General features: G+C 47.2%; 1 protein-coding gene across 1 annotated transcript; it reads left to right on the plus strand.

Moving 5' to 3' along the window:
- The first annotated feature begins 1,762 nt into the window (after window positions 1-1,762).
- Hsbp1l1 (heat shock factor binding protein 1 like 1) lies at window positions 1,763-9,286 on the plus strand. The gene is made up of 4 exons (XM_048363707.1): window positions 1,763-1,888; window positions 4,625-4,691; window positions 6,158-6,252; window positions 9,110-9,286. Exons 1-4 carry the CDS (start codon window positions 1,838-1,840, stop codon window positions 9,113-9,115), a joined length of 219 nt encoding a protein of 72 aa, XP_048219664.1. The 5' UTR covers window positions 1,763-1,837; the 3' UTR covers window positions 9,116-9,286.
- The last annotated feature ends 3,436 nt before the right edge of the window (window positions 9,287-12,722 follow it).

Below are 12,722 nucleotides of genomic sequence, written 5' to 3' on the forward strand. Positions count from 1 at the left end.
GGATTGTGCTTTAAAGTCAGACCAGGTAGGAAAGTCTGCACAACTCTATTTTCAATTAACTATCAAAAAGCTAGGAGCGGAGATATAGAAGAGCATTAGCCCTGAACAAAAATGTTTAGGAATAGTACCCAAGCCCCAAGTTAAAGCCTCAGGACTATCACCAAAACAATAACAAAAGAAAATAAGGGTACAAGATAATAATGACTACATTTTAAAAATTTCCATTGTAGCAGCTTCATTGAGGTATAATTCAAATAAAATCCACTCAAACTGAATAATTCAAGTTGTTTTAAAGAATATTCACAGGTGTACTGCACTCTAATGTAAATATGTTTGTCCCACAAGAAGTCATCCTGTACTAGTAAACACAGTTCCTTCTTTATATTTTCTGTGACCACTATTTTGTCTCCCCAAATTTGTAGTCTTGATACTGCCTATAAATGCAATCATACAATATACATCATCTTTTGTGGTGGTTTCTTCTTGTCAATGTTTTCAGTGTTTATCCATGTTCTAGGATGTATTCATATATCATTCCTTTTTCATAGTATACTCCACCACATGGACACACCACATTTTCTGGCCCATTTGTCTGTATTGACAGCAATCGGCTGTTCCACCTGCTGACTACCATAACACTGGTAGACACATTTCTGTGTGGGTGCATACATTAAGGGGCCCGAAGGTTGTATGGTAAATCTTACTCAACTGTGAGCACCCAGGCTGCATTCCAAGGCAGCTGAATCATTTCACACCCCCTCCCGGCTTCAGCCATCCTAGTGGTTGTGAAGTGGGGTTGCATTTTACTGGTGACTAATGATTGTGTTTTTGCTTGTGTGGCATCATGTCCTGGAGCCTACACAGGGCCCTGGGCATCCTTACCTTGTCACTGGGCTGGGCTGTAGGTGTACTGGGGATTACCGCCCCAGTCCTGCTCCCTCAGAGCTTTGGATCTGGGAATGGCGTGCAGACACATAAAAAAGTAACTGCTAAGAAAATGGTCCTGAGGTTACCCACCAAGGTGCCCAGGAGCCACAACTCAGGGCTAAGGAGAAGGGTCTTGAGATCTTTCTTCCAAACCCTCCACACACCTAGAATTGGAACCCTGAGCACTGGAATTGTGAATTGACATCCACTCAAATGGCAGAGAGTGGAGGCGGCAGACTTGGGTGCGATGTGGGACTCGGGGGCGCTGAGTTGAGCCTTCCGGTCACTCAGCAGATAAGACTGCACCTAGGTAGAAGCGGGAGGGGAGGCTGGCGACTAGGCTTGAAAATCCAGTTGGGGGCTGGGGATATGGCCTAGTGGCAAGAGTGCTTGCTTGCCTCGTATACATGAGGCCCTGGGTTCAATTCCCCAGCACCACATATACAGAAAATGGCCAGAAGTGGCGCTGTGGCTCAAGTGGCAGAGTGCTAGCCTTGAGCAAAAAGAAGCCAGGGACAGTGCTCAAGCCCTGAGTCCAAGGCCCAGGACTGGCAAAAAAAAAAAATCCAGGTGGGAGAGGGTTCCCGGGCTGAATGGGGGCGAAGGCTGCGGGCAGGCTGTGCGAGCTTACTGTGCTGTGCTGGGTGCTCAGAAATGACAGTGACCCGTTTCCTGTGGGGTTTATGGACTCGCAGCGACGAGAGCAAACAATAACCGCGAGGAGCTCCTCCCGGCCGCCTCCGCCCGGGAAGACGAACACGGAGAGGCCGGCTGGTCCGGTCCCCTCGGCCGCGCCCACTGCGCGCCTGCCCGGCCCGGCCCGGTGCGGCCGGCGCGAAGCCCCAGACGGCCTCCGGCTCCGCGGGACCTGCGGCCACGCGCCCGCCCCGTGGCAGCCCTCCGAGAGCCCATGGAGGCGTGGACACCCGCCACTCCGCGTGGGGACGCGCTGCGGGACGAGGTAGGCGGATTCCCCTCCCGCCCCGCGGAGGGTGGGACACGGAAACCCGAACTCGAGAGCCCTCAGGGCCACTCGGCTGTTTCCCCTCGAGACCCACCCCGCGCCCCAGCCCGCCCCTCCTCCAGCTCCATCGCAACCCGCGTCTGCGTCCCGATAGATCCCGCCCCCTCCTCCAGCTCCATCGCGCCCCGCATCCCCATAGATCCCGCCCCTCCTCCAGCTCCATCGCGCCCCCCCGTCCCCATAGATCCCGCCCCTCCTCCAGCTCCATCGCGCCCCCCGTCCCCATAGATCCCGCCCCGCGTCCCCATAGATCCCGCCCCTCCTCCAGCTCCATCGCGCCCCCCCCCCCGTCCCCATAGATCCCGCCCCTCCTCCAGCTCCATCGCGCCCCGCGTCCCCATAGATCCCGCCCCTCCTCCAGACCCATCGCGCCCCGCGTCCCCATAGATCCCGCCCCCCGTCCCCATAGATCCCGCCCCGCGTCCCCATAGATCCCGCCCCTCCTCCAGCTCCATCGCGCCCCCCCCCGTCCCCATAGATCCCGCCCCTCCTCCAGCTCCATCGCGCCCCCCGTCCCCATAGATCCCGCCCCCCGTCCCCATAGATCCCGCCCCGCGTCCCCATAGATCCCGCCCCTCCTCCAGCTCCATCGCGCCCCGCGTCCCCATAGATCCCGCCCCTCCTCCAGCTCCATCGCGCCCCCCCCCGTCCCCATAGATCCCGCCCCTCCTCCAGCTCCATCGCGCCCCCCCCCCCCCCGTCCCCATAGATCCCGCCCCTCCTCCAGCTCCATCGCGCCCCCCGTCCCCATAGATCCCGCCCCTCCTCTAGATCCATCGCATCCCGCGTCCCCATAGATCCCGCCCCGCGTCCCCATAGATCCCGCCCCTCCTCCAGCTCCATCGCGCCCCCCCCCCGTCCCCATAGATCCCGCCCCTCCTCCAGCTCCATCGCGCCCCCCCCCCGTCCCCATAGATCCCGCCCCTCCTCCAGCTCCATCGCGCCCCCCCTCCCGTCCCCATAGATCCCGCCCCTCCTCCAGCTCCATCGCGCCCCCCGTCCCCATAGATCCCGCCCCTCCTCTAGATCCATCGCATCCCGCGTCCCCATAGATCCCGCCCCGCGTCCCCATAGATCCCGCCCCTCCTCCAGGCCCATCGCGCCCCGCGTCCCCATAGATCCCGCCCCTCCTCCAATTGGATCGGCCCCGCCCCGCCTCTCCGAGTTGGAGATGGATGGGCCCGCGCCCCAGCCCCTCCTTTCAGTCAGGCCGCGATCCGGCGTAGGGAGAGAATTGGGCCTTACCCCAAATCTTCCGCATCCTACCTGGCCTTCCTACTTGACAAAGCAAGCTGCAGTCGGGAATGAAGACTAGTAAGCCTGTTTTGTGTAATCTGCTTCGAGTACATTATCTCCTGACCAAAGCCAGCATTTGACTGAAGAGCCCTTAGCCACCGGGCTGCGGGCCTGCACCAAGGAGCGCAGACTCCGGACCCGGGAGTCCACCTTCCATTTCCAAGGGGGACACACACAAGTGTGGGGACACGGACCCTACGCGGTATTTTTCAGTGTGTAAACCTGAAAGGAGCATATAAACCTAAACACCAGCAGTAACCACAGCGATACTTCCGTGGGGCCTGGCGAACAATTATAACTGTAATACCAAAACCAGTCAAAAAGCAACCAAAACGGGAAGGAGACAGCAGTCTCAGTTTCCATATGCTATGATGGAGTTGAGACTTTTCTGAAGAATTCTTGAGAAACCCAAGTTACTTAGTATTTTGCTTGAGTTACCGTCCAGAGGAGGTGTGTGTGTGTCCTGGGACTTGAACACTGGGCCTAAATGCTGTCTCTGATCTTTTTTGCTAGTGCTCCTCCCCTTGAGACGGCACCATTTAGAGCTTTTTTGGCGGTTAGTTGGAGATAAGTCTCACGGTCTCTCCTGCCCAGGCTGGCTTTGAACCGCCATCCTCAGATCTCAGCCTCTCATAAATGGTGTACACACGTGCATATCTGGGGGAAGGTGGGAGGAGGGCACAGAATCAGTGGGAAATGGGTGAAAAAGCAGCAGAGGGGCCTATCAGCTGCACTGGGTTGATAAAAGTGAACTAAATAACTCAAGGGCAGTGATGGGAGGGAGGGAATGAGAGAGGAGGGAACCGCTGATACTAAGCAAAAGGAATGAAGTGCACACATCACCCAATATATGTAAAGTTAAGCTTGTTATGTATCACCTCTAAAACAACAATTTAAAAAAATCAGTGAACCATGCCAGATACCAGTGGCTTATGCCTGTAATAGTGGCTTATGCCTGTAATATTCAAGAGGCTGAGATCTGAAGATCATGGTTTAAAGCCAGCCAGGGCAGAAAAGTCCTTGAGACTCTTATTTCCAATTAACTTTCCACCTCCCCAAAAAAGAAAAGGCAGCCTCCAGCAGAAAAAGCTAAATGACAGACACGAGGCTCTGAGTTCAAGCCTCAGTATATATGTACACACACACACACACACACATCAATGGACCATAGTCAAGCATAATTGTACAAGGCTGTAACCACAGCACTTGGGAGCAGAGGGAAAAGGATTGAGAGTTCGATGCCAGGCTGGGGTAGGACACTTCTTCATAAACAAAAAGCATAACAAATCAATGGACCATGTAAGATGAGACTACTTGATATTTACAACGTCCTACATCAGTAATGAACATTCAGCTTATAGTCTTTTTTTTTTTAAGGCAGAAAATCTACTTCAGCAGCTTCAAGAACATTTTCAAGCTCTTACAGCAGCTTTAAACCTCAAAAATATCCTTTTCTATTTTTAGTAAACACAAATGTTTTTGGCTTTGTCAAATTACTATGGGCCTTTTTTCATTTGCTTTTCAAGTGGTTTACTTAGGATTTCCAGTACAGTTGTGGGTAGTTTGTTGTTGTTTTTGCCAGTGATGGGGCTTGAACTCAGGGCTTGGGCACTGTCCCTGAGCTTCTTTTGTCCAAGGCTGGTATTCTACCACTTAAGCCACAGTATCACTTTCAGCTTTTTTTTTTTTTTTTTATGTGCTGAGGAACTGAACCCAGAGCTTCATGCATGCTAGGAAAGCACTCTACCACTAAGCTACATCCCCAGCCCCATAGTAGTGTTTTCATATGGTATTATGATTTTCCTGCTGGGTTGGCAATACAGGATATTTGAATGATGAGTATAGAGTTCCAGAAGCAGAAACGTACAATGCCCCACTGTGGGGTTTACCCTCAAGCCCAGATGGACAGTTTGTCTATAACACCCAATCATAGGTAGTCAAGAACTGCAGATGTCCAGTTAGAACACAAGACATTGAGTTCTTTGACTAAAGTAGCTCACAGTCTTAAAGACATGAAACAAAAACAATGTTTCCAGTTTCACTAAATCCAGGGTAACATCTACCATATAACTTTCTCAATTTGAACTCACTTTACACAATTAGTTTCTTGAAAATTGTGGAAAGTACCGGGTGCCAGTGGCTCTCACCTGTAACCCTAGCTACTCAGGAGATCTGAGGATAGAGGTTGGAGGCCAGCCCAGGCAGGAAAGTCCATGAAACATTTATCACCAATTAACCACCGAAAAACTGGAAGTTAAGCTGTGGTGCAAAGTGGTAGAGTGCTAGCCTGGAGTAAAAGAGCCTCAAGGACAGCATCCAGGCCCTGATTTCAAGCCCCATAACTGGGGAAAAAAAATTGTGCTAAGTATCTGCATTTGGATTCTGAAGATAAATTTAGGACAGAAATTATTCTCAAATATGACCAAATTAAGCTACAAAGGAGTTAGTGTTCAATTTCCATTATATTTATACTCAGAGTTCGTTAAAACATACTGAACTCATGTCCCTAAATCTATACCCAAGGAAAAGGAACCAGGTTTTCAAAACTGAACTGTAAAAAAAGAAAAAGGAAAAGCTCACAGCCAGGCACTGATGGCTCACATGTGTAATCCTAGATATTTGGGACACTGAAATCTGAGGGTCACAGTTCAAAGTAAGCCCAGGCAGAATAGTCAGACTCCGTCTCCAATTTCAGATGTGTTCAAGCCACAGTATCCCTACTAGAAAAGGAAAGCTCAGGAGAGGTAGTTGATATATACTGACATTAAACTGTCTTCAGTTCCCTCCACTTAAAAGATGTACTGCTGTGGCATATTCATGCTGGTGCAGGTTTAATTTGTGGTAGGTTTTTTAAGACATGGCTGAGTAGCTGGTACATACTTCACTTGTGTACTTCTCCTGACATTGTACCGGAAGAAATGGGAAATCGTATTGAGGATTTACAGAAGGATGTCAATGACCTCATGGTACAAGCTGGGATTGAGAATTCCTTGAAAGAACAAATGGTAAGGTCAAATTAAGAGTACTCAACCTTTTGGTATCTCTCTTGATTTTTTTTTTTCACTTGAAAAACACAATCCCACATTTGTTCACTATGCGATTATTCTTGCCACACTGCATGAAAATCCTTAGTAAATGCTCTTTCCAAAATATACCACTCTTTAATTCCTTAAAGAGTGCACTTTTGTTTTGTATTTTTTTTTTTGGCCAGTCCTGGGCCTTGGACTCAGGGCCTGAGCACCATCCCTGGCTTCTTCTGGCTCAAGGCTAGCACTCTGCCACCTGAGCCACAGCGCCCCTGCTGGCCGTTTTCCATATATGTAGTGCTGGGGAATCGAACCGAGAGCCTCAAGTGTAGGAGGCAAGCACTCTTGCCACTAGGCCATGTTCCCAGCCCAAGAGTGCACTTTTTAAGTGAAAATATTATTTAAAAATTAGATTTTATTACAGCATTTTCATCCCTACTTCCTTACTATTTAGGCAGCATACAAATCACAATGAACTAGAGGTTCACTGGCAGTTCCTTTTTGAGATAATACATTCATGCAACCACTTAAGTCAAAGGAGCTCTTAACATATCCCAACAGTGGCCATGACCCAGTCCCTCTGCAAAAGAAGTATTCCCTTTCTAATCAGTTTTGCTGTCTTGTGGAGGCAATATATGCTGTTTGATGCCTCCAACTCAATGTATGGCATTGTGACATGCATGGAGACATAGTATTGTGAATATGACCAACCATCCTTTCATCGAACAAACTAAATGCTTTTGTTTACTCACAATTGTTTCTCTACGTAGATATTAAGTTACAAGAAATGATCCCTGTTTATCTTGCTGAATCAAGATGGAAACTTGCTCATGATCAGTGATTGACTGATTTAGTCCTGCTACTTGAACTGAGGGCCTATGCCCTCCTTTGGCTTTTTTGCTTAAGTAAGACTGGTAACTACCACTTGAGCCACACTTCCAGATTTTTGGTGGTGGGTTGAAATAAAGAATCTTATGTGTTCTCTTGCCTGGGCTTTGAATCACGATCCTTAGATCTCAGCTTCCTCAGTAGCTAGGATTACAGGTTAAGCCACTGGCTCCCAGCTATCATCAGTGATTTATTAATATCTGAATCTGGCACTCTGGTTAGTAAGACCACTGTGTAAGCTGTGTCCTGCTACCCAGGATTCAAAAACATGGGTTATGGTAGACCTCTAGAAGTCTATCTATACGCAGAGGGGCTGAGGTGGTAGCATCACTTGCACCCACCATGGACTCATGGGTGACATGAGACTCCACCCCCAAAGGCAAAACAAAAAATAAAACTGACTGTAGGAGGAAATGCTGCTTTACCTGCAAACGTTCTATCAGCTGTGTCTCATCTATACTTACCTGGTATTCCCTAAGAGAATACTAAAAGGCCAGGGCAGTGGGTGACAGAAGGAATAGATGGGCCTGGTCTCTGTGGTGCCTCTGGCCTGCCCTGGCAGCTGTCTCCCAGGGTGAACTGCCCAAGCTGCAGCTTCTGTTTTAAATTACTTAAAAAAGCTTATTAGACTAAGCATCAAAATAATTGGTTAAGTAGTTGTGAAAATTTCACCTTGATGATACACATTAAAAGCAACATAAACAGAAGGTCAGATATCTAAAAGTTTAAAAGTTAATAAGGCCAAGCTGGGTGCTGGTGGCTCATGCCTGTAATTCTAGCTACTGAGGAGGCTAAGATCTGAGGAGCTTGCTTCAAAAATAGCCAGGGCAAAAGAGTATGAAACTCTCATCTCCAAATAACCAGCAACAGTCTAGAAGTGGCAGCATGGCTCAAGTGATAGAAGCCAACCATGAGCAAAACAAAACAAAACTAAGGGAGAACACTGGTTCTGACTTCAAATTCCAGTACAGACTAGTGTGTGCATGTACACAAAGTATACACATATGCGCGCACACGCACACACATATACACACAGAGTCTATAAGACTTTTTATATGAAAGAACATAAATCTGTTCTTCACCAGGGTTTGTGCTTTGACCTTCAGACTTCCTCAAGCCTTTACTTATGTTAGGGAGGAGTTTATGACCCCTACTAATAACTCCTCCATCTTGTGGAATGGGCATTTAATTTATTTTTTCTTGTTTTGTTTTTTGCCAGTCCTGGTCCTTGAACTCAGGACCTGAGCCCCGTCCCTGGCTTCTTTTTGCTCAAGGCTAGCATTCTACCACTTCAGCCACAGCGCCACTTCTGGCTTTTTCTATATATGTGGTGCTGAGGAATTGAACCCAGGGCTTCATGTACACGAGGCAAGCACTCTACGGCTAGGCCATAGTCCCAGCTCCTGGAATGGGCATTTTATCATTTACCTCCAGTAAGCTACAATACTTTTTTTTTTTTTAATTTTTATTGTAACAGCGGTGTAGAGGGGTTACAGTTACATAATTGAGGTCATGAGTACATTTCTTTTTTTTTTTTTTTGCCAGTCCTGGGCCTTGGAGTCAGGGTCTGAGCACTGTACCTGACTTCTTTTTGCTCAAGGCTAGCACTCTGCCACTTGAGCCACAGCACCACTTCTGGCCATTTTCTATATATGTGGTGCTGGGGAATCGAACTCAGGGCTTCATGTGTACGAGGCAAGCACTTTACCAAAAGGCCATATCCCCAGCCCTACATACTTTTTGAGCATGCACTAAAATGGAGAATTTTGTTTTCATTGAGGTCTAAACTTACACTGATTTGCATCTAAGTAAAAGAAAATTTTGCAGGCTGACTTTAGCTTGTATGTCATAACTACAGAAAATTAGTGTACTTTATTGAAAATTATATTTGACATTATACTAATGAGTATATCAAGAAACTAGTCTCATTTATTATTTTTCCTTACAGACCTGAAGATGTTATTAAACAAGCCACTTAAAGCAGCTAAAAGGAAAGACATTCTTTTGGAGGAATAACCTATACAAAATGAATTCTGATGCTTCTGATACATTTTTTTTTTTTTTGGCACCAGTCCTCGGGCTTGAACTCACTCGTGTCTGAGTGCCGTCCCTGAGCTTCTTCTAAGACTAGGGCTCTACTACTTGAGCCACAGAGCCACTTCAGTCTTTTTTGAGTAGTTTATTGGAGATAAGAGTCTCACAGACTTTTCTGTCCAGGCTGGCTTAGAACTATGATCCTCAAATCTCAGCCTCCTGAGTAGTTAGGATTACAGGTATGAGCCACCAGTGCCCAGAAAATGCTTAACTTTTAATTTTAAAATTATTTTTCTTTTGTGGAAGTTGGGAATCAAACCCAAGGCCTTACACATGATAAACAGCCACTGACTATATTATTGTGCTATACTCCTCATTCCAATAAAAACTATAATTCATTAAAAAAAGACAAACAAGAAAAAGATAAAAATTATAAACAATGACAACATATTTTCTTATTTTAAATAATAGAAGAAAATGCCTTAAAAAAAAGACCAAAAAAAAAAAGAAAGAAAAGAAAATGCCTTAAGTTATGTGTTTGTCTGTTTCAAGCCCAAGTTCTATATGGATCCCTAAAAAAGAGCATAAGCAACAGGGAGACTGAAGCAGAAGGAACAAGGCAAGTCTAAGCTTCACAGTGAACTTGAGGCCAGCCTGGGCTATATAAAATGAGAATTTTACCTCAAAATCAAATAAAAAACAAACACTGAAAATCACAAAAGTTTATATTCCAGTATTCTAAGGAGATGAGTCAAGTAGAAAACCTTTAGTTATTAATGTTAACTAAAATAAAAATTCTGAAATCAAAAATTCACTTTTAATTTTAAGTTCCAAATCAATTTCCTTCTATAAGTTGACCTTTGCTATCTCCATTATTCACTAAAACCACAAATATCCTTTAAATTATTTGGGACCAGGGACAAGGGCTCACGCTGGTAATTCTAACTACTGGAGGTGGAGATTGGGAAGATCATGGTTTGAAGCTGCCTGTTTAAAAAGTTAAGCAAGATTCTATCTTAATAAAAACAAATGAACAAAAATATGGGCATGATAACATAGATTTATCATCCAAGCTACATGGGAATCATCAGTACGGAAGATCATAGTCTAGGACAGCTTAGACATAAAAGCTCAAGACCCTACCTAAAAAAACAAGCAAAAACGGCGGGGGGGGGGGGGGGAGGAGGGGGATTTGTAGCTTGAGTAGTAGAGCACCTGCCTAGCAAGCACAAAGCCCTGATACTGTCAATACTGGGGGCAGGGGGAGGGGAGTTGAAAATACTGTTAATTCATGGGATGCTTACATAAAATAGTTAATTCAGTATCAAATGCTATATTCATGTATCTACAGCCTCAATTCTAACAGTTACGAAACTTGTGGAAATATAAAGCCAGAAAGTTCTGGGTGCAATTCTTTAAAGTTTAAATTCTCAAATTCTAAGTGAAAACTCAACTTCCTTTATCACAGTACTGCCTACTTGTTTAATTTGCAAAGTAGTTATGTAAAAACATGTAGTATCTCCACTTTGACTTGTCTCTGGACGCTCAGCCTTTCCAGCTCTATTGAGCCATGGCCAGAGGCCTCAGCTCAAGCAGGCTCCTCTGAAGCATCATTTTCTCAATCATCTGAGCCCTGCTTAAATAGGATCTCAGCTTAAAAACTTCTGTGGGACACTCTTCCTGCATATGATCTCAACACATTCTGCCTATTAGCAATACCTGCCAAAACTTTGCAAAAGAAACATTTCTGCTTCGTGGAGGAATAGGTAGGAGGATCTCAAGTTCTGGATATGGTTGGTATAGAAAGAATGTGTTGGGCTGAGAATATGGCCTAGTGGCAAGAGTGTTTGCCTCATATACATGAAGCCCTGGGTTTGATTCCCCAGCACCACATATGTAGAAAACAGCCAGAGGTGGTGCTGTGGCTCAAGTGGCAGAGTGCTAGCCTTGAGCAAAAAGAAGCCAGGGACAGTGCTCAGGCCCTGAGTCCAAGGCCAGAACTGGCAAAAAAAAAAAAAAAAAAAAAACGACTGTTGTCAGAAGCGGGGGGGGGGGTGGAAGATGGGGAAGGGAGAAGGAAAAGAGGACAGAAAGGGGAGAAAAGGCAAAGATTAGCATATTTTAGAAGCCATTAAGTAGAAGAAAAAAATCTGATCACTTTTCCTCACTCTCACACAATCAACAGACTTCCATAGTTGCAAAATATGTGCAATTTCTCCTCTAGAAAGCAAGCAATGTTGAGGCCAAGGGACATTAGTTTAAACCAGTTCTGACATCACCTACATAGTGATACCAGATTCCACAGGTTGAGAGCTCTACTCTCAAGATACCTGCTTCAGACCCAGTGAGTCCCAACTGGGCCTCTGGAACTTCCTACCCACAGCTAAAGTGGGGCTCCTCCAAACCCTCCTCAGGGTCAAGTGATTTGCTCAGCAGCTGAAATAATCCAGGTAAACATACCTCCTGCCTTACTTTGAAGGACACTTTAAAGGAGACAAATAAGCAGCCTATGAAGAGATAGGGTGACACCTTGGGAGGGGGCCAAGAGCTGGAATTCAGGGAGTTGGGGTACAGCCCCCTCCCAGCTCATAGACAAGTTCTTATTGTCCTTTCTGCAAGCCCAAGCAAGTCCAGCTGCTCACGAAATCTTGTCATTTGAATACTTTAAATTTAAAAATTTAGGCCTGGGAATGTGGCTTAGTGTTCAGTGCTTGCCTAGCATGCATAAAGCCCTAGGTTCGATTCCTTAGTGTTGGGGACTGTTTGGGGACTGTTTTGGCCTTGGTGGAGGAAGGGCGCCAAGTGCCTTTCCCCCAGCCCTGGGACAATGTGGGAGGGAGCCCCTCCCACCTTTCAGCCTCAACCGGAAAAGAAGCCCCCCGCCCCTTGGGAGGCAAACACGTGCATGCCACCATGATAGAGTTGCCCAGCCCCACATTGGGCGCCAGATGTTGGGATCTGAACAATCCCTTTCTCCCCAAATTTCCAGGGAGAAATGTCCGAACCCCAAAAAACTATGAGAGAGCACTTGGCCTTCTCTTCCACCCACAGAAGGTGAAGGCGTGCTCTTGTTGGGCTGCGTTTAGCCAAAGAGAGTGAACTACTGAAATCTCCCGCCCCTGCCCCTTCTCACGTGCCGGCGATCAGCGCAGAGAAAGGAAGACTCCAGGGAGACAGTCTGGGGTTTTGAACTGAACTCCTCGCCCAGGGGGCGGGGGGAATGTTTTTATTAAGGTGGGGAAGGCAGGAGGCTGAGCCAGGCTGTCTTGGCCAGAGTGGCATCTTGGGACTCCCCCCACGGGCTGATGTCACGCCCCAATAGGACTGCCCCTGGGCGCCAGCGGCGCCATCTTGAAGGCATCCACGTGGACCCGAGATCGAGATGGGAGGCGGGCCAAGCCAGAACTACTCTTTCCGGTTCCGGACCCAGAAGGTGTAGGAGTGGCTTCCAGCCATTTGGTCCCAGGCCGGGGGGAGGAGGAGAGGTCGATCAGGGACCGCCCCTCTACGTATCCAGCCAGCACCCC

This window comes from Perognathus longimembris, chromosome 15 (genome assembly GCF_023159225.1).
Source record: "Perognathus longimembris pacificus isolate PPM17 chromosome 15, ASM2315922v1, whole genome shotgun sequence".
Classification (NCBI taxonomy): Eukaryota; Metazoa; Chordata; class Mammalia; order Rodentia; family Heteromyidae; genus Perognathus; species Perognathus longimembris.

Coding starts and splice junctions, on each gene's coding strand:
- Hsbp1l1 (XM_048363707.1), top strand. CDS start 1,838: ATGGAGGCGTGGACACCCGCCACTCCGCGTGGGGACGCGCTGCGGGAC. Junction 1,889..4,624: donor GGGACGCGCTGCGGGACGAG/GTAGGCGGATTC, acceptor TTTTTTTTTAAG/GCAGAAAATCTACTTCAGCA. Junction 4,692..6,157: donor AGCAGCTTTAAACCTCAAAA/ATATCCTTTTCT, acceptor CTGACATTGTAC/CGGAAGAAATGGGAAATCGT.